Genomic DNA, 18,088 nt, shown 5'->3' with positions numbered 1-18,088 from the left:
AGCATAAACCAAGCATGGTGATACACAACCATAATCCCAACACTTGTACTTGGGACACGGCGGCAGGAATTACAGGCCAGCCTGACATACATAAGACCCTGACACAAACAAAGAAACATAAAAACATTCATACAAGAACCTGTTCTGGGAGCTGGAGAGATGGCTCAGCGGCTAAGAGCACTGACTGCTCTTCCAGAGGTCCTGAGTTCAATTCCCAGCAACCGCATGGTGGCTCACAACCATGTGTAATGAGATCTGATACCCTCTTCTGGTGTGTCTGAGGACAGCGACAGTGTGTTCATATAAAATAAATAAATAAATCTTTAAAAAAAAAAAAAGGGGGGGTTGGGGATTTAGCTCAGTGGTAAAGCGCTTGCCTAGGAAGCGCAAGGCCCTGGGTTCGGTCCCTAGCTCCAAAAAAAAGAACCAAAAAAAAAAAAAAAAAAAAAAAAAGAACCTGTTCTGGGGACTGGGGAGATGGCTCAAAGGTTAAGAGCACCGACTGCTCTTCCGAAAGTCCTGAGTTTGATTCCCAGCAACCACACGGTGGTTCACAACCATCCGTAATGGGATCTGATGCCCTCTTCTTCTGGTGTGTCTGAAGACAGCGACAAGTGCACTCACATAAATAAATAAATAAATCTTTAAAAAAAAAAAGATAAAATGAAGCAAAAAAAAAAGATTCTATGCTACCAAAATGATAAGATTTGTGGGTCTGACTTTGTGATCATAAACTGATGTTTATATTATACTAGATAGTGGTAAATCTCTAAAATTAATAGCTCTATTTCTTTTTTTTTTTTTTCTTTTTTTCGGAGCTGGGGACCGAACCCAGAGCCTTGCGCTCGCTAGGCAAGCGCTCTACCGCTGAGCTAAATCCCCAACCCCAATAGCTCTATTTCTTAACCCATAACTCTGGCAGGAGATAACCAGCACCCAGGCTGCAAAACCAGGTTCTAAACACATACACTCAAGAGTTTGGGGAGCGCAGTCCTGGAGAGTGGGCAACTCGGGGCACAAGCTCAGGACCAGAACCACTCTTGCAGAGCAAAGCACTGTGTGCCTAGGGTAGGAAATCCTTTATGGACACGAGACAAGCCCTGCCTATTCAGAGAAGTCCCGAGGTTTACAGGGACCCACCAGCCCCCAAGGGACCTGAGCAGAGTCTAGAGCAGTTGTTGACTTATATGTACTCTTTTATTTATTTTTTTTTTCGGAGCTGGGAACCGAACCCAGGGCCTTGCCAAGCGCACTCTACCACTGAGCTAAATCCCCAACCCCGACTCTTGTGTACTCTTGCCAAGCCATGTTCACTGCATTCCCTGCTATCTTAGCTGGTAGGTCAGGGCAAAGCATTTCCGTGCACTTGGTGATGATCTCTGTCCAACTAAACCAGGTGCGCGGAAACCACAAGGGGGTGCCAGAGAGGCGAACCACAATCCCATGGTACCTCGCGGCTGCCACTACGCAGGCGCAGCTGCCGTCTTTCTGCGCAGGCGTAGAGGTCCCGCGTCCTTAGCAGGCCGAGCCGACCCAGACACAGAACGAGTGGAAGGTCCGCAGGGGTTCGCTTAAACCATGCCGGACTCTTGGGACAAGGATGTGTACCCGGAGCCCCCGCGCCGCACGCCTGCTCCCTCGCCGCAGACCTCGATCCCTAACCCCATCACCTACTTGACGAAGGCCTACGACCTCGTCGTGGACTGGCCCGTGACCCTCGTGAGAGGTACAGGGTCTAGAATTGCTCCTGCTTAGTGGAGATCCCGGTACCCCACGGATCCCACAGCCAGGTTCCGCCCCCTAGAACTGCATGCCGCTGTCCTGCACCCAGACTCCGGAGTCCAAATCTCCTTAATCCCAGTGCATCTAGGACTCTTTCTACCTTATATCCGAGAAACCCGGAGCTGTCACCCCCAGGACCTCCCATCTACCCTGCTGCACCGCGGGATGGTCCACTTCTTCCCAGGACTAACCTGTCTATAATTCTTTCTGCCTTCAGCAAAACCCCAACTAACCTTACCTCGACCCGGGCCGCCCCCTTAATCGGTGATAGTTGGAATTCGGGTGGTTGTGGTGCATGCCTTTAATCCCAGCACTAGGAAGGCGGAGGCAGGTCGATCTCTGGGTTCGAGGCCAGCCCTCAAAAATAGTGGTCGGGAATCTAATCCATCCGCAAGGCACTTTCCTTGGTGTACACAAGTAGCGGGTCAATAAGCCTTGTTGAAATGTACAATTTGGGGCTGGGGATTTAGCTCAGTGGTAGAGTGCTTGCCTAGCAAGCCCAAGGCCCTGGGTTCGGTCCTCAGCTCCGGGGGGGAAAAAAAAAAAACAGAAATGTACAATTTGTAACCATCTGGCTGGTCGGGGTGGTCATTTTTGTTCTCTTTGAGCTAGTTTCACCTGTGCAAAGTGGTGTTTTGAATGGCTATGTTCTTTATCCCCGGTCCCAGAGAATGATCCACTCAACCCTTAGTCCTGTTTGCCAGAATGGTGGGCAGCATCTGGGTCATGCTAGGCTTAAGCAGTCCATTTATCCTGCATTAGGGGTGCACAGCACGCTTAGGTGGCTTTTCCTTTCCTTAGCGTTGAGGATTGTGGTTTCTTTGTGAGACAGCATCTTCAATATTATACAGGACAACATAGCAAATATCTCGTGCGCTGCTCCTTAGAGACGCTGTCACTGCCCCTGGCTTACAGATGGTCCCAAATGCATTACTGTAGTAAGGGCACATTTTTTGGTAGCATTTTAAGAATGTCTGGGACTCTCTTGCCTACTTAACTCCACCCCACCCCCACGGGGTAGGTGGGACCAATTATGTTCTCTTGTAATTGAAGGTAGTGACAACCACTGTTGCCAGCCTTTCATAAAACTGGTTCTGTAACAGCTTGGAGCCTCAGACCCCTTAGCCCCAAGCTGCTTAAGCTGACGGGCCATTGAGGTCAAGGTATTCTCTTTCCAGAGTTCATTGAACAACAGCACGCCAAGAACCGAACCTACTACTACCACCGACAGTACCGTCGAGTGCCAGACATCACGGAATGCAAAGAGGGTGATGTCATCTGTATCTATGAGGCTGAGATGCAGTGGAGAAGGGACTTGTAAGTGAACAGCAGGGAACACTGGGTATCATACCCCCACACCTCCTGAGGTGGACCCAGATTCCAGGCTGAGGTAATCTATCCTTCCAAATTTTTGAGCTAGACTCCTACTCTTTCAGCAAAGTGGACCAAGAAATCATCAACATCATCCAGGAGAGACTTAAGGCTTGTCAGCAGAGGGAAGGAGAGAGTGCACTGCAGAACTGTGCCAAGGAATTGGAGCAATTCACCCAAGTGTCTAAAGCCTACCAGGACCGCTGTGAGTGACCCTTTTACCTTGTGGCTTTCCCCACCCTTTCAGCTGTATGATCAGTTTTGGGTCCTTGTTTCCCGCGTTACTAAAACCTGCCTATAACAAGCTCTCCATGGCCCATCTCTCCTCCAGACCAGGACCTGGGAGCCTACTATTCTGCCAGGAAGTGCCTGGCAAAGCAGAAGCAGAGGATGCTGGAAGAGAGAAAGGCTGCCAAGGAGACTGCTGCCGCCTAAGACACCAGACAAAGAACTCTTGTTCATCCACTGCTGAAATAAAATGACAGGCCTGGCCATCACCTGTGTCTCTGTGTCTAAGTTGCACAGCCGCTTAGTTGGGCTCATTTTGAGCCAGCCAGAGCTGTGTAGTTCCAGGTATGGGGGAGACAGACAAAAGGAAAAACACAATTAACAGACTTAATTCATTTATTTTTCTTGTATAAAAACCCTTATGTGGTAGCCACAGCTGGAGCCTGGGTCCTCTGAACAGAGACTCTGGTGTGGGTTTTCACAAGATGGTCAGTGAATTCCTAAAAAGAGAAGGACATTAGTATACAACATGCCCCCAACTCAGGCAACAAAGCTTAAGGCAGCTAAACACACCACCATCTGGTTCTTTTTTTTTTTTCCGGAGCTGGGGACCGAACCCAGGGCCTTGCGCTTCCTAGGCAAGCGCTCTACCACTGAGCTAAATCCCCAACACACCACCATCTGAATCAGCCTACCTGATAAGGAGACTTGGTGAACACAGTCTCTTTCCAGAGGTCAGGGGTCAGGTAGCTGTAGGTCTTGGAGATGGCATCAAAGGTGGCCTTGGCTGTGAAACAGTAAAAGAGTTGGTTTTGTCTTTTTTTTTTTAAGATTAAAACAGCTGAAGAGAGGCCACAATAAATGAGCTACCTACCAAAGTTGCCCAGGGTGGCAGTGCAGCCCCTGGCTGAAGTGTAGCAGTCATCTATACCGGCCATCATCAGTAGCTTCTTGGGCACAGGAGCAGAGACAATGCCAGTGCCTCTGGGGGCAGGGATGAGACGAACCAGCACAGAGCCACAGCGGCCTGTCACCTTGCATGGCACAGTGTGGGGCTTGCCAATCTTGTTCCCCCAGTAGCCTCTCCGCACTGGGACGATCGAAAGCTTGGCCAGGATGATGGCCCCTCGGATGGCAGTGGCTACCTCCTTGGAGCACTTAACACCAAGACCAACGTGGCCATTGTAGTCCCCAATAGCGACAAAGGCCTGTGAAAAGACTTAAGTGAAATGGCTGTAGATACCTCATGCCACCAGCACATCCCAAACAGGACCTGTGGTGCTCCTCTAAGCAAGAAAGGCCACTGTGAGGCCAATCCCAAGTACTGGAGGAACTCCTTTTCTCTCTCTCCCGGTACGAAAGTCACACGGGTAAAGCCTAGTGTAACCATGCAGAGTGAGAGAGTTAAGTACAGCCCTACTGTTCAAACGGCTCTTGCCAAGAAACGATCCTAACTAACCTTGAACCTGGTCCGCTGGCCAGCCCGAGTCTGCTTCTGCACTGGCATGATTTTCAGAACTTCATCCTTTAGAGATGCACCCAGGAAAAAGTCAATAATCTCAGACTCCTGTAAAAGAGATTTTATGGCAAATACATTAAATTCGCTCCCTACCAATGGACAAAGAAGGGTATTCCAATCCTCCTCCACCCTTGACAATAAAATGTGGCAGCACACTTAGAGCCATCTAGATATTCCCGCCCTTGAGTTGTTTATGCACGGACTCATCTTTGTACCTTAATGGGCAGGGAGAACAGGTAGATCTCCTCCAAGGACTTGATCTTCATGTCCTTAACCAGGCGGCCCAGCTTGGTAACGGGGATCCACTGAAGGAAGAGATCAGTCAAAGGGCTGCATCTCCGTGCAGAGGGTGAGCAGCCCGCTCCGCCAGCGGCCCACACCTACCTCCTTGTCTTCAGCTTTACCTCCACGAGCCCCGCGGCCTCGACCGCGGCCACGGCCTCGGCCACGACCGCGGCCCCTAAGGCCGCTGCCGAATCCTCCGCGGAAGCCGCCGCGGCCTCCTAATCCTGGGCCCCCGGGTCCTCCGGGCCCTCCCGCTGCACCGGCGTCATCCGCCATTTGCTAGTGACAAGAGAAGAAAAAGCAAATCAGTAGAACCCCAGGGTCCGCGGAGCTGCCAAAGCTGTGTCCGTCCGGATGTCCACGGATTCCCACAGCCCAGGCCGCAAGATCAGAGCCCAGTAACACAGACTCACGTGTTTTCCCGAAGAAAAAGAAGAGGGAGGCGCTGCGGAAGGGACCTTTTATAGCGAGCCAAGAGCCGCGAGATCTCGAACGTCTATACAGGGCAACTGCAGGCTGTGATTGGCTGCGTCTTGTCCCGCCTCCGCCACGGTCTACTTGCGCCTGCGCACTTCCCCTCGCCGAAGCCGCGAACGCCACCAGCCGGAAGCGCGTATATAAATACTCGCGCCGGCGCTTTGTGGTCTTCCTAGTGTCCACGAGTTCGTGCTTCCGTTTTCATGTCCAGGTAGGTCGCTCCTGATGGGCTTTGACCCAGTAAATGGGCGTTCGTTGAAAATCATCCTCGGCTTTGGCCTGTGGCCGGGGTTGAGAATCGGCGCCCAGAGCCACAGAGGCCTCAGCTCACCCCCTGCTGCCCCAGTGTGGGAGGGTGAAACCCAGGCCCCTACATTCCAGATCGCCTCGCCGCTCCCGCGGTCTGGCTTGGGGCCACAGTCCTAATCACGTCATTTATTTCACAGGTTCCACTGGATCTGAACGTTGTCGCCGCCTCCCCCGCAAGAGTGGCAGTGTTCGGGTGTCCTCTTTTCTCAAAATGAGTTAATTCCACCGGATCTGGACGTTGCCGCTGACTCTCCCGCGAGAATGACAGGGTTCGGATGTCCTCTTTTCTCAAATAAAATGTTTTAACTTAACTGTGTATTAATGTGTTGGACGGTTACCATCAGTCTAGGTGGAAAGTGCATTCTCTTTTTTCTTTTTTTTTTTTTCGGAACTGGGGACCGAACCCAGGGCCTTGCGGTTGCTAGGCAAGCGCTCTACCACTGAGCTAAATCCCCAACCCCGGAAAGTGCATTCTCAACCGGTGTGTTAGTCTCAGCAGTCAGCATCTGGGTACCCAAGGCAGGCGGATTCTTGTGCGTTTTAATGTGCTTTGTTTTGCTTGCGTGAATGTACATCACTTGGTGTAACTGACTCCCATAAGAACGGGTTTTTCTTTTTTAAAGATTTATTATATATAAGTACACTGTAGGTGCCCTCAGACACACCAGAATAGAGCATCAGATCTCATTACAGATGGATGTGAGCCACTGTGTGGTTGCTTGGATTCCAACTCTGGACCTCTGGAAGAGCAGCCGGTGTTCTTAACCACTGAGCCATCTCTCCAACCTAAGAGCGGTTTTGAACCAGTTTTTTTTTCCACTTTTTGGTGAGACTGGGTTGTGCCTTGTACTCTAGGAATGCCCTGAATTTTAACAATCCTACTTCAGCCTTTCAAAGATTGGGGTTACACTGACTGGAGCCTGGGTGTGATTGCCTGTACTGGAGAGGCAGGCTTGCTGTACATACAGTTTAAAGCAGCCATGGTGACAGTACTGAGAGCCTGTCAGTGTGAAGGGTTAGAGGTAGCTCAGGTTAAGAAGATGTAACTCTAACTCTGGCCTCCAAGGTCACCAGCACTCAAATGCACAACTTAAACACACCTACACGTGAATACGGTTTTTTAGACAGGTGACCACCTAGGCAATAGTAAACTTGCAGGAATATGTTGGCATTTTTCCCCAGAAGGGTTCCAGTTATGACCACTGGAGTTCACCTTAGCGAACCAATAAATTCAGCTTACTGAGCAGACATGGTCTCACAACAGCCCAGCAAAGTCCCAACCCTGTCAGATTATGATCTGGAGTGGCCTTCGTGTATACTGTGGTAGCTCCCAAAATGGCCTTCACCTGAAGGAGACGCTCCTGAAACAGCTTTTCGCTGTGTAGCTCTGGCTATCCTGGAACTCACTTTAGATCAGACTGGCCTCAAAGAGATGTACCTGCCTCCTCTGTTGAGATTAAAGGGGTGTACCACCACCACCATGGCCTGGCTAAAAGGAAGACTTTGAATGTCAGCAGCTCCGTTACTGTTGCCTTAGGCCTACCTTATATGCTACCAATATGGAGACCATGTAATACCTAAAGGGTGAAAAAACTATATATGCACACACCACAGCTCCATTGTCTACCCAATGCCTTTCAGTTTACAGATGAAAAACCTCTGGGATTTCCAAAGAATGGACCTCCTGCTACAGTACTTAGTTCTTGATGAAGGGATATTGGAGGAGAAGGTCAACATTTAAACTGACCACCCAGTCAGTGGGGGAGCCACTATGATCTTGCTGGCCTTGGGGAACCAGCCTCTAGAAGCCTCATTCTCTTACTTAGGCATCAGCTGTTAGATTCAACCGAGGCAACACAGTAAATCCATAGAAGGAAAAGCAAAGGGTAGGTCCCAGTGGGCTCTGGACCAGAGCTGTGATTGGCCCACGCTGGACAATGCTACTGTGATGTCAGTCCACAGGTGCTGCCAAGTGCAGTCTCCTAAGCCTTTAGTCTCAGTGGAGCTGCCGTCCAGATACAGATCATGGTGAGCCCCTGGTCTCCACCAGCTCTGAGATTTGTACTCAATTCCAGACAGATGCCCAGCCATCTAGAAATAGATTCTATCTCGCTCTGAGAATGGATGACAGTCCTATGGGATAGAGAACTTTCAGGAGGCTCTTAACTAGTATATGCTAGAAACAGTCCAGCCTTTTCACGCAGGAGTTAGCAAGCCCCCACAGGCTCACCCTTGAAGCGGGTGCCGACTCTTTCTAGGCTCTCTACTTAAGTTTCTTCCTATAGCCATCCTTCCTACCAAAGATTGCTGTGTTATCTTGCTGGTATGAGTGGCAGGGGCTTGGAGCCTTGGCCTTAACACTGACCTGGCCTTTGCAGAGTGGTGGGTACGATCTCAACCTCTTTGCCAGCCCTCCTGACTGCAACTTCCTGTGTTCCGTCTGCCATGGGGTTCTCAAGAGGCCAATGAGGTTGCCATGCAGTCACATCTTCTGCAAAAAGTGCATCTTCCAGTGGCTAGCCAGGTGTGTTGGGAATACAGGCGGGTGGGGGTGAGGCTGGGGGTCAGTTCCTGTGGCTAAGAATGGAAGAGTTTGCCAAAAGCTGGGTTCCAGTGACTATAAGACTCAACTATAAAATCTAGGACACGGGGCTGGGGATTTAGCTCAGTGGTAGAGCGCTTACCTAGGAAGCGCAAGGCCCTGGGTTCGGTCCCCAGCTCCAAAAAAAAAAAAAGAACCAAAAAAAAAAAAAAAATCTAGGACACTAAGCATGTGTGTGCCCTCGCTCCGTGTGTCTCAAGTCCTAGCCTCAGCTTGGGAAGGAAAAACCTCACTGTAATGCCTCCAGACAGAAAGGAGGTACTAGCTGGGTTATCCCATGAAGGCAAGCATATGACTTCCAACATCATATTCATGCACCCTTCTAGACAAAACACCTGTCCATGCTGTAGAAAAGAGGTGAAAAGGAGAAAGATGGTTCAAGTGAATAAACTCCGAAAAACCATTGGCCGCCTACAAGTCAAGGTAGCTCTGAGCATCCACTCTCGTCCTCCTGAGGGATTGGGGGGTGGGGGTGGGGGGGTGGCAGGGACAGAGCCAGGAGACGTGAAAAGAGCCAAGAATAGCCCAAAGGTCATAGACATGGCAGAACAGACTGAATCATGGGTCTACCGCTTGCTGTGTGTGGGTCCCTTAGAATTTCAGGTGTAACTGGGGATTGTGAGTCTCAGGGATGAAGGGCCACTACTCTTCAGCCCTCTAACTTTATAAAGAAGCAGCTTGGAATCAGAAAAGCTTAGGAGGCTCCAGAGTTCACTTGTTTTGCAGTCTGTGGGTTATAGATTAGGGATTACCTGGGAGCGCCAGCCAGCCAGCACCGACTAATTTAATACATACCGAGCTTTCTCATACGCCCTAGTGCAAGAACGCTGCAGCTGGCTGCTTGGTGACATGTCCTCTGGCTCATCGCAAGGGCCATCAGGACTCATGCCCCTTCGAGCTGATGGCCTGCCCAAATGAGGGTTGCACTGCGCAGGTTCTGCGTGGGGTCCTGGATGAACACCGCCAGCACTGCCAGCAGAACGGACAGCAGCGCTGCCCCTTAGGCTGTGGAGCCACCCTGGCTGCCTTGGAGGGTGAGCAACACAACTGCTACCGTGAGCTACGTGACGCTTGGGTCCAACGCCATGAGCGTAACCGGACCCTGCTGCTGAACCTGCTGGGGCGTGTACGCCGGGTGTACCGCACCACCAACCTCATCCGCCGACAGCTGGCCCAGCTGAGCAACTTCCTGGAGGATGATACCCTGCTCCTGAATGCCCGGGTGCAAGAGACTGAGGTTGCCCCGGAGCCTGAGATGTGGGGTGCGCAGGGCCAAGGTGTCTTATAGAGGAATTAAATAAACGCTGAGCCCAGGCCTGGCCCACCTCAGACCTCAAGTCCTCTGTGCCTTCTGTCTATGTGCTCTGTAGTCCTTATCCCCTCTGCAAACCTTCCATAGCAGATACTGCCCTTTCTCCCTTAGATTGTTCTCCCAGACTTTTTTTTTTCTTTGCCCACTGAGACAAGTTTTCTCTGTAGCCCTGGCTGTGTGCCCCCACCTTCTCCCAGACACCGTTCTTTCCCTAATTGGATCAACCACGGAGTAGTTTCACTGCTACAAAGCTGTTCCTTTTTTCATTATTAACCTCTTCTCTTCATGGCTTTTCTGCACCTTCCTACCTGGTAATACAAATGACTCAAAACCCTAAACTAAGAATAGAAGTCAGAGAAATCTGTGTTCTCTTACTTCGTCTCCTCTGCATTCCCCATAGCCAGCCAACCAGCTCTCAGCCTAAAGCACCATGCCCAGAAAACCACAGGTCTCCAGCTTTGCAACTTCAATAGCTCAGGTGTTGACTTCTCAGTGAAACAGCTTTACTACCTAGCTTAAAATGGCAGCTCCTACCCTATGCCGTCCCCTGCTAAATCTGCATGGACACGTACGTATTTAAGTACTGTGAATTTTCTCTCCTCCCTGGAAACCCTACTTGGTTCACTGAAAAATGAGCTTTGTAAGTGCAAGCGTTTTAAACCGGGGAATAGTGCTGCATGCCTTTAGTTCCAGAACTCTGGAGACAGAGGCAGACAGCTGTCTGTGAGTTCAAGGCCTACCTGGTCCACGCACCAAATTCCAGGATAGCTGGGGCTATATAGACTGTCTCAATAAAACAAAAGGTTGTGGGGAGGTTAGAGAGATGGCTTAGATTAAAATCACTGACTGCTTTAAAAGAGGACCCAGTTTTTTTTTTATTGCCTCACCCACATGGTGCCTAACAACTGTCTGTTACTCTAGTTCTATGGGATCTGATGCCCTCTTATCGCTTCTGAGGCCAGCAGGCACACGTGGTACCCATACATATATACAAAACAATAAAAGATGGCTGTTTTCTTCCCCGGTGTCGTCCAAGTGTCCAAAGCAATGTCTCATACGCAGAAGGTGTATATTCATTCAATAGATAGTCTTTTGTTTTTTAAGACAAGGTCTCATTATACTCCTCTGGGTGCCTGGAACTCTCTATATAGACCAGGCTATCCTTCCAATTCAGAGATACACCCACTTCTGCTTCCCGAGTGCTTGGATTGAAGGCATGCCTTATCATACCGAACCTTATTAACTCTTTAACAAACTCAGGGATCTATGGCCCCAACTATATTGGGTCACTTATATTCAATAAACCTATTTAAAAAGCTAAATGTGGAAAGCAGAAAATAGTCAATATTGTAGCTATTTGTAAAATGTTTTGTTAATTCTTTCTTTCCTATTGTTATAGCTACTTTGTAGGTTCTTTGTGAGTTTTTTTTTTTTCTCCCAACAATATCTTCTCTGGCTCAGCTCAGCTTCTCCTGACTCAACTGTCCAGTCTGCTCAGTCTGCTGGCCCAGTTCACTTGCAACTCATGTTCACACTGCTCAATCTCGTCTCCAACCCTACACAGTCTTCTTTTCCTCCTGCATCAACTGTCTTCTCTGTCCCACTATCCCCTCTCCTACGACTGAGACTCTAACTCCTTACTCTCTCCCCTCCAACTTTCAGTCTCCGCTGGTTTTTTTTTTTAAGATTTATTCATGGGGGTTGGGGATTTAGCTCAGTGGTAGAGCGCTTGCCTAGCAAGCGCAAGGCCCTGGATTTGGTCCCCAGCTCCGGAAAAAAAAAAAAAGATTTATTCATTTATTATATATAAGTACACTGTAGCTGTCTTCAGATACACCAGAAGAGGGCATCAGATCTCTTTACAGATGGTTGTGAGCCACCATGTGGTTGCTGGGAATTGAACTCAGGACCTCTGGAAGAGCAGTCGGGTGCGCTTAACCGCTGAGCCATCTCTCCAGCCCTCTGCTGGTTTTTTTTTTTTCATTTTTTTTTTTCTGGAGCTGGGGATCAAACCCAGGGCCTTGCGTTTGCTAGGCAAGTGCTCTACCACTGAGCTAAATCCCCACCCCACCTTTGCTGGTTTTTATATCCTCTCCTATTCCCAGAAGTCCAAGAGACAGCTGTTACTAAAGAGCATGGGGTCATTTAAAGGGCCAGACACAAAATATTTCATACCACACTCCCCCAACCCCTCATTTGTTGTAGCTACTAATTATACAGTTTTGAAGCTGCCTCTCAATTCTTTTCAATGTCTTTCCCAGAGTCCTCAGGGGTCTGATGGGACCTTTCTGTTGGTCTCTCAGGAGCATATCCACAACTGAGATAAGAACCTAGCAGTGAAGCTTCGCCTTGCCTTCCTGGGTACTGCTTTTTGACACTTTTTTACTCCTGGACTGTTTTGTCTTCTAGTATCTTGTGTTTTGGAGTCTCAATCTCTGTCACCAGCTCTGTGAAACTTCAGCTTGTAGTCCGGCCTTGAGCTTGCAGGATGTGGTATTCAGCATAGCCTGTTTTTGTGCGTTTTCATTTTTTTTAAAGATTTATTCATTTATTGTATGTACACTGTAGCTGTCTTCAGACACACCAGAAGAGGTCATTGGATCTCTTTACAGAAGGTTGTGAGCCACTATGTGGTTGCTGGGATTTGAACTCAGGACCTCTGGAAGAGCAGTCGGCACTCTTAACTGCTGAACCATCTCTCCAGCCCAGCATAGCCTGTTTTTTGTTTTTTGTTTGTTTGTTTTTTTTTTGTTTTGTTTTGTTTCTTTTGTTTTGTTTTCCCCTGGAGCTGGGGACCAAACGGAGCTGGGGACCGAACGGAGCTGGGGACCGAACGGAGCTGGGGACCGAACGGAGCTGGGGACCGAACCCAGGGCCTTGTGCTTGCTAGGCAAGCGCTCTCCCACTGAGCTAAATCCCCAACCCCCAGCATAGCCTCTTTTAAACCTACCCATAGGCCTATTGTTGCCCTGCATTGTGGATGGCTCTGTATTGCAGGAGACCAAAGGCTTGCTCATAGCCTGTTAGTGGTTAAGTGTTGAATGTTCCTTGTTCATGCTCTCTTGGCTGGCAGGGGAAGGCGGTGATTGGTTAGGCTCTCTCTCGACTTTGTTCTTTTTGGGTCAGCGTCCAAAGTTTTCAGAAGACCTTTGGGCAACTCTGAACTTTATCAGTTTTGATGGAATCCACTTTTGATCTCCTTTGGAAATATAAACAAATCCACACACCCAAGGCAACACATTCACTGACTTCCAATCTGATGTCAACACAGCCTTATCGTCTATAGACCGATTAAACTTCACGGTTTTTTTTTTTTTTTCTATAACGGTGTGTCTCAGTCACCATTTCTTTGTGGGTTGATGTCTATATGCAGGTGAGGGCTGGCACCAGTTAGGTCAAGGCCATGACTGGACAGTAAAAAAAAAAAATAAGATGGGGACAAAGTATAAGGTGGGAGAGTCAGAAGGAGGAGAATTAAGATAGAGATGGAGAAAGATAGCCCAGATCTGGGTGGGCTTGAATTGCCAAGGTATCTGGGATGGATTTCTGTAGACAAATTTATCTTATCTAGGTGGGCAGTTTATATCCTTATCAATTGATTGTAAGTTTATTGTGTGGATGTATTGTGGATTGAGAATTTAACATATAAATCTGATTGTTGGGCTACAGATTGATGAGTTTTGATTTTAAAGGGTTGTTGGGAGTTTATACCATAACTATTAGGGCGTGGATGTTTGGGAATGTGAACAGAGTCCACAGTAAGAGAGCCTGGAGCTAGGCGGTCTCTGTATGAAACTAGCGTGGCAGCAACCCACCTGGATCAGACGGTACTTTGGGGGCAATGTGAAGCCGCTGAGATACATTAGGCCTAGTTCCAATGGCCCACTGGAGCCAGGATATGCATAGGAACTGTTCCGCCCTTTTTTAATTTTTACCGCAACATTTCTTTCTCATTAATGTTCAGAAAATTTAAAGTTAACAGAGCACTGCTTAGTTTACTTCTGAGGGGGGGGGTCTTTATTCTTCCCTTTAAAAAAAAAAAAAAGATTTCTTTTCTCTCTCTTTTTTTTTTTTTTTCAGAGGTGGGGACCGAACCCAGGGCCTTGCGCTTGCTAGGCAAGCGCTCTACCACTGAGCTAAATCCCCAACCCCAAATCTTTACTTTTAACGTGGCGTTCTTAATGAAATTTTGAGACTTCTAACATATTTCCTATTAATAATTGGTTAGTTACTTCACTTCCTGTGCTAATGGCCCTGGCAAGCCTGCATTAGACTGAATATGGGTGATATATAATGGATAATTTCTGTTTCAAACTGTATGTTACAGCTGTATAAATAATGGTTCAAATTGTGAATTATCAGGAATAAACTCAGCAGTTTCTCTATGCAAAACTACCCTTTCTATATATTGAGGGTCATCAAATAAGAGGTTCGGGAAAATCTAATAGAACCATAAGAATTGCATATAACTCTGACTTGAACTGAAGTATATGGGCTTTGAGTTACCTTGCTTTTTTTTTTCTGACTTATAACCGGCCATTCCCAGTATAAAATGTAGGCACTTCAGGTGTTATTGGCATTCCTTTTAGTATGTGTGGGAGAATCCAATTAGTTCAATTAGTGAAGATTGGCAAAGAGCTTGCAGCAACCATTCGGGAGAAATCAACAGCAAACATCCCCAAAGCAAGCAATTCCTCAGTGTGGCCACATGGGGAATAGAAACAAAAAGTCCAGTAGATCCCCAAGGTGGTCCGAAGGGTCCTGGAGCCAGACCAAAATGTAAATAGAGGGGCAAGGATATGCAAATCTATTCAGTATCAGTCAAGGTTTTATGGACTGGATGACTCAGCATTATTTATGGACTGGATGACTCAGCATTATTTATGGACTGGATGACTCAGCATTATTTATGGACTGGATGACTCAGCATTAAAGAGCAGTGGCTGACACTTGGAAGGCAAAGGTAGGTGGATCTCTGTGGGGTTCAAGGCCAGCCTAGTCTACAAAGCAAGTTCCAAGACGGCTGTTACACAGAGAAACCTGTTTTGAAAAACAACCAACAAAACAAAACAGAGCTCTGGCTGATCTAGAGGACCTGGATTTGATTCCCAGGACCGACATGGCTGTTAATGACGTGTAATTCTATTCCCAGGGAACTCTGCTTTCTTTTTTTTTTTTTTTTTTAAAGATTTATTTTATTTATTAGATATAAGTACACTGTAGCTGTCTTCAGATACACCAGAAGAGGGCATCAGATCTCTTTACAGATGGTTGTGAGCCACCATGTGGTTGCTGGGAATTGAACTCATGACCTCTGGAAGAACAGTCGGGTGTTCTTAACCACTGAGCCATCTCTCCAGCCCCGGGAACTCTGCTTTCTTCTGGCTTCTGTGGGCACTGCATACATGTGGTACACAGACATAGATGCAGATAAGACATAACACTATACACATAAAAGTAAAAGGTATCCTTTAAAAAGTGTGGTCCCGGGGCTGGGGATTTAGCTCAGTGGTAGAGCGCTTGCCTAGGAAGCGCAAGGCCCTGGGTTCGGTCCCCAGCTCCGAAAAAAAGAACCACAAAAAAAAAAAAAAAAAAAAAAAAAAGTGTGGTCCCTCCAATTATTGACCCCTCGTTATGTGGGCTTTAGTATCCTCCTATAAAGTGGTCTAACAAGTTTTTTATTTAAAGATTTTTTGATTGATTGATTGTATGTGAATACATTGTCATTGTCTTCAGACACACCAGAAGAGGGCATCAGATCCCATTACTGATGGTTGTGACCACCATGTGGTTGCTGGGAATTGAACTCAGGACCTCTGGGAGAGCAGTCAGTGCTCTTAACCACTGAGCCATCTCTCCAGCCCCTGACAGGGTTTTAGAATTATAAAATCCCTTTCCAGAAGACAAGCCCCTCCTTTGGAGGCAGGGTTTCTATGCAGACCTGGCTATCCTAGAACTCACTATGTGAACCAGGCTGGTCTTGAACTCACCCAACCATCCTCCCTCTTCTAAGAGATTAGAGGCTGAGATTAGAGGCATGTACCACCATGCCTGGCCACATGTATCATTTAGATTTAGTTCATGTGTACGAATGTTTTACCTTACATGTTTAGATGTGAACCACATGCATTACTCCTGCTGTAAGAAGTCAAAAGAGAGCACTGGCTACCCTGGAAATGGGGTTATGGATGGTTGCAGGTCGCCGTGTGAATACTGGGAATTGAACCCAGGTCCTCTTCAAGAAAGACACACTAAACCGCTAAGCCATCTCTCAGCCACTACAAGTATCTTTTTAGAATATCTTCATTTCTGTGAGTGACTAGGAGTTAGAAAAGATCCCCTGGTGTGCAGAAAGAAGGAGGGGCATGACTAGGTAGTGAGGATTGTATTAGTCAGGGTTTTCTTAGAATATATGCATAATTTATTTATTAGAACAGCACACAGACTGTATTCAAGCTGGTACAACAATGGCTGACTATTACTGGGAGGCCCAAGAACTCAGGGTGCGTCAGCTGGTTTTCAGTATATATCAAAATCCTGAAAACATAGGCCAATGAGCAAGCTTCGTTCACGTCCTTTAATATTAGGCTGTCAGCACATGGTGACCCAGATTAAAGGTGGATCTTCCCACCTCAAAATATTTGGATTAAAAAAAAAAAATCTCGGGGCTGGGGATTTAGCCCAGTGGTAGAGCGCTTACCTAGGAAGCGCAAGGCCCTGGGTTCGGTCCCCAGCTCCGAAAAAAAACCAAAAAAAAAAAAAAAAAAAAAAAAAAAAATCTCACAACAATGCCAAGCAACCAGAGCTTCCAGGGACTAAGTCACTACCTAAAGACTATACATGGACTGACCCTGGACTCTGACCTCATAGGTAGCAATGAATATCCTAGTAAGAGCACCAGTGGAAGGGGAAGCCCTGGGTCCTGCTAAGACTGAACCCCCAGTGAACTAGATTGTTGTGGGGAGGGCGGCAATGGGGGGAGGATGGGGAGGGGAACACCGATAGGAAAGGGGAGGGGGGAGGTGGATATTTGCCCGGAAACCGGGAAAGGGAATAACACTCGAAATGTATATAAGAAATACTCAAGTTAATAAAAAAAAAAAAAAAAAAAAAAAAAAAAAAAAAAAAACTCAAAAGGATGGCTCAGTGGTTAAGAGCACCGACTGCTCTTCCAGAGGTCCTGGTGCCCTCTTCTGGTGTGTCTGAAGACAGCTACAGTGTACTTATATATAATAAATGAATAAATAAATCAATCTTTAAAAAAAAACTCAAGGGGTTGGGGATTTAGCTCAGTGGTAGAGCGCTTGCCTAGGAAGCGCAAGGCCCTGGGTTCAATCCCCAGCTCCGAAAAAAAGAACCAAAAAAAAAAAAAAAAAAAAAAAAAAAAACTCAAAAGATCCAAATTAAAAGTGGGCATTTCCAGGGTTGGGGATTTAGCTCAGTAGTAGAGCGCTTGCCTAACAAGCACAAGACCCTGGGTTCGGTCCCCAGCTCTGAAAAAAAAAGAAAAGAAAAAAAAAAGTGGGCATTCCCACTTCAAATGATCTTAAGAAAAAGTCCTGAATAGGTGTGCCTGGCCACTTTGGGGTTTGTTTGTTTGTTTTAGTTAATTCCAGAAGTAGTCAAGTTGACAATCAAGAATAGCCATGACAAGGACAGTGAACTTCCAAGATGTCTGGCTTCTTCCTCACCCTCCTGACCTGAGACAAACCCCTGGCAGTTTAAAATAAAGGCCTTGTGAACCTTTTGGGTTTTTTTTTCCCCAGACAGCATCTCTCTGTGTATCCCTGGCTGCCCTGGACCTCACTCCGTAGATCAGGCTGGCCTTGAACTCAGAGATCTGCCTGCCTCTGCCTCCAGAGTGTTGGGGTCAAAGGCGAGCACCACCACTGCCCAGATCAGCTTCACTTTGTAAAATTTCATTTCTAACTGTGCCACTACCTCCAGGTTCGGCCTTGTGGACTGTTTCTCCTGCCAGTTGGGCCCCTGATAAAGGACTGGCTCAGCAAGTGTTGTGTTTACACAACAGTGGTGGGCCAATCAGCCATTCTGTTTTTCCTCAAAGTAACCAGCTCTAAATTAGGGGGCGGAAGACCTTTCGAAAAGTTTCAAAACTCCTGGCTCTCAAGGAGAAGCTGGGCCTTGTCTTTCTGCGTGCCACTTCTGCATCGTGGAGGGCCTTTATGCCTGCAGTGTGTATGAT

General features: G+C 47.6%; 3 protein-coding genes and 2 non-coding genes across 7 annotated transcripts; 3 read left to right on the top strand and 2 right to left on the bottom strand.

The window, feature by feature from the left end:
- Window positions 1-1,490: 1,490 nt before the first annotated feature.
- Window positions 1,491-3,652, top strand: Ndufb10 (NADH:ubiquinone oxidoreductase subunit B10). The gene is made up of 4 exons (NM_001109443.1): window positions 1,491-1,726; window positions 2,961-3,099; window positions 3,219-3,358; window positions 3,485-3,652. The coding sequence occupies exons 1-4, from the start codon at window positions 1,579-1,581 to the stop codon at window positions 3,586-3,588; spliced, it is 531 nt and encodes a 176-aa protein (NP_001102913.1). The 5' UTR covers window positions 1,491-1,578; the 3' UTR covers window positions 3,589-3,652.
- Window positions 3,653-3,759: 107 nt separating this feature from the next.
- Window positions 3,760-5,616, bottom strand: Rps2 (ribosomal protein S2). 2 transcript variants are annotated; one of them, NM_031838.3, is made up of 7 exons: window positions 5,599-5,609; window positions 5,285-5,464; window positions 5,116-5,205; window positions 4,841-4,948; window positions 4,256-4,589; window positions 4,077-4,168; window positions 3,760-3,881 (listed from the first exon to the last, which is right to left on the bottom strand). In NM_031838.3, the coding sequence occupies exons 2-7, from the start codon at window positions 5,459-5,461 to the stop codon at window positions 3,801-3,803; spliced, it is 882 nt and encodes a 293-aa protein (NP_114026.3). In that variant the 5' UTR covers window positions 5,462-5,464; window positions 5,599-5,609; the 3' UTR covers window positions 3,760-3,800. The 2 variants fall into 2 exon arrangements, with proteins under 2 accessions (NP_114026.3, XP_063126045.1); XM_063269975.1 differs by having other exon boundaries at window positions 5,285-5,616.
- Window positions 4,653-4,786, bottom strand: Snora64 (small nucleolar RNA, H/ACA box 64). Its single transcript, XR_005490872.1, has one exon. It is a non-coding gene; the product is annotated as a small nucleolar RNA SNORA64/SNORA10 family (small nucleolar RNA).
- A 102-nt stretch (window positions 5,617-5,718) lies between the features above and the next one.
- Window positions 5,719-10,242, top strand: Rnf151 (ring finger protein 151). 2 transcript variants are annotated; one of them, XM_006245952.5, is made up of 5 exons: window positions 5,719-5,873; window positions 6,109-6,240; window positions 8,350-8,495; window positions 8,900-8,996; window positions 9,391-9,902. In XM_006245952.5, exons 3-5 carry the CDS (start codon window positions 8,437-8,439, stop codon window positions 9,859-9,861), a joined length of 627 nt encoding a protein of 208 aa, XP_006246014.1. In that variant the 5' UTR covers window positions 5,719-5,873; window positions 6,109-6,240; window positions 8,350-8,436; the 3' UTR covers window positions 9,862-9,902. The 2 variants fall into 2 exon arrangements, with proteins under 2 accessions (XP_006246014.1, NP_001100457.1); NM_001106987.1 differs by lacking the exons at window positions 5,719-5,873; window positions 6,109-6,240 and adding an exon at window positions 7,925-7,999 and having other exon boundaries at window positions 9,391-10,242.
- Window positions 5,913-6,040, top strand: LOC120095472 (small nucleolar RNA ACA64). The gene has a single exon (XR_005490935.1). It is a non-coding gene; the product is annotated as a small nucleolar RNA ACA64 (small nucleolar RNA).
- Window positions 10,243-18,088: the final 7,846 nt, after the last annotated feature.

Source organism: Rattus norvegicus, chromosome 10 (genome assembly GCF_036323735.1).
Source record: "Rattus norvegicus strain BN/NHsdMcwi chromosome 10, GRCr8, whole genome shotgun sequence".
NCBI lineage: Eukaryota > Metazoa > Chordata > Mammalia > Rodentia > Muridae > Rattus > Rattus norvegicus.
Note: the sequence above shows the minus strand (reverse complement) of the source record. Positions and strands in the feature narration are given on the sequence as shown.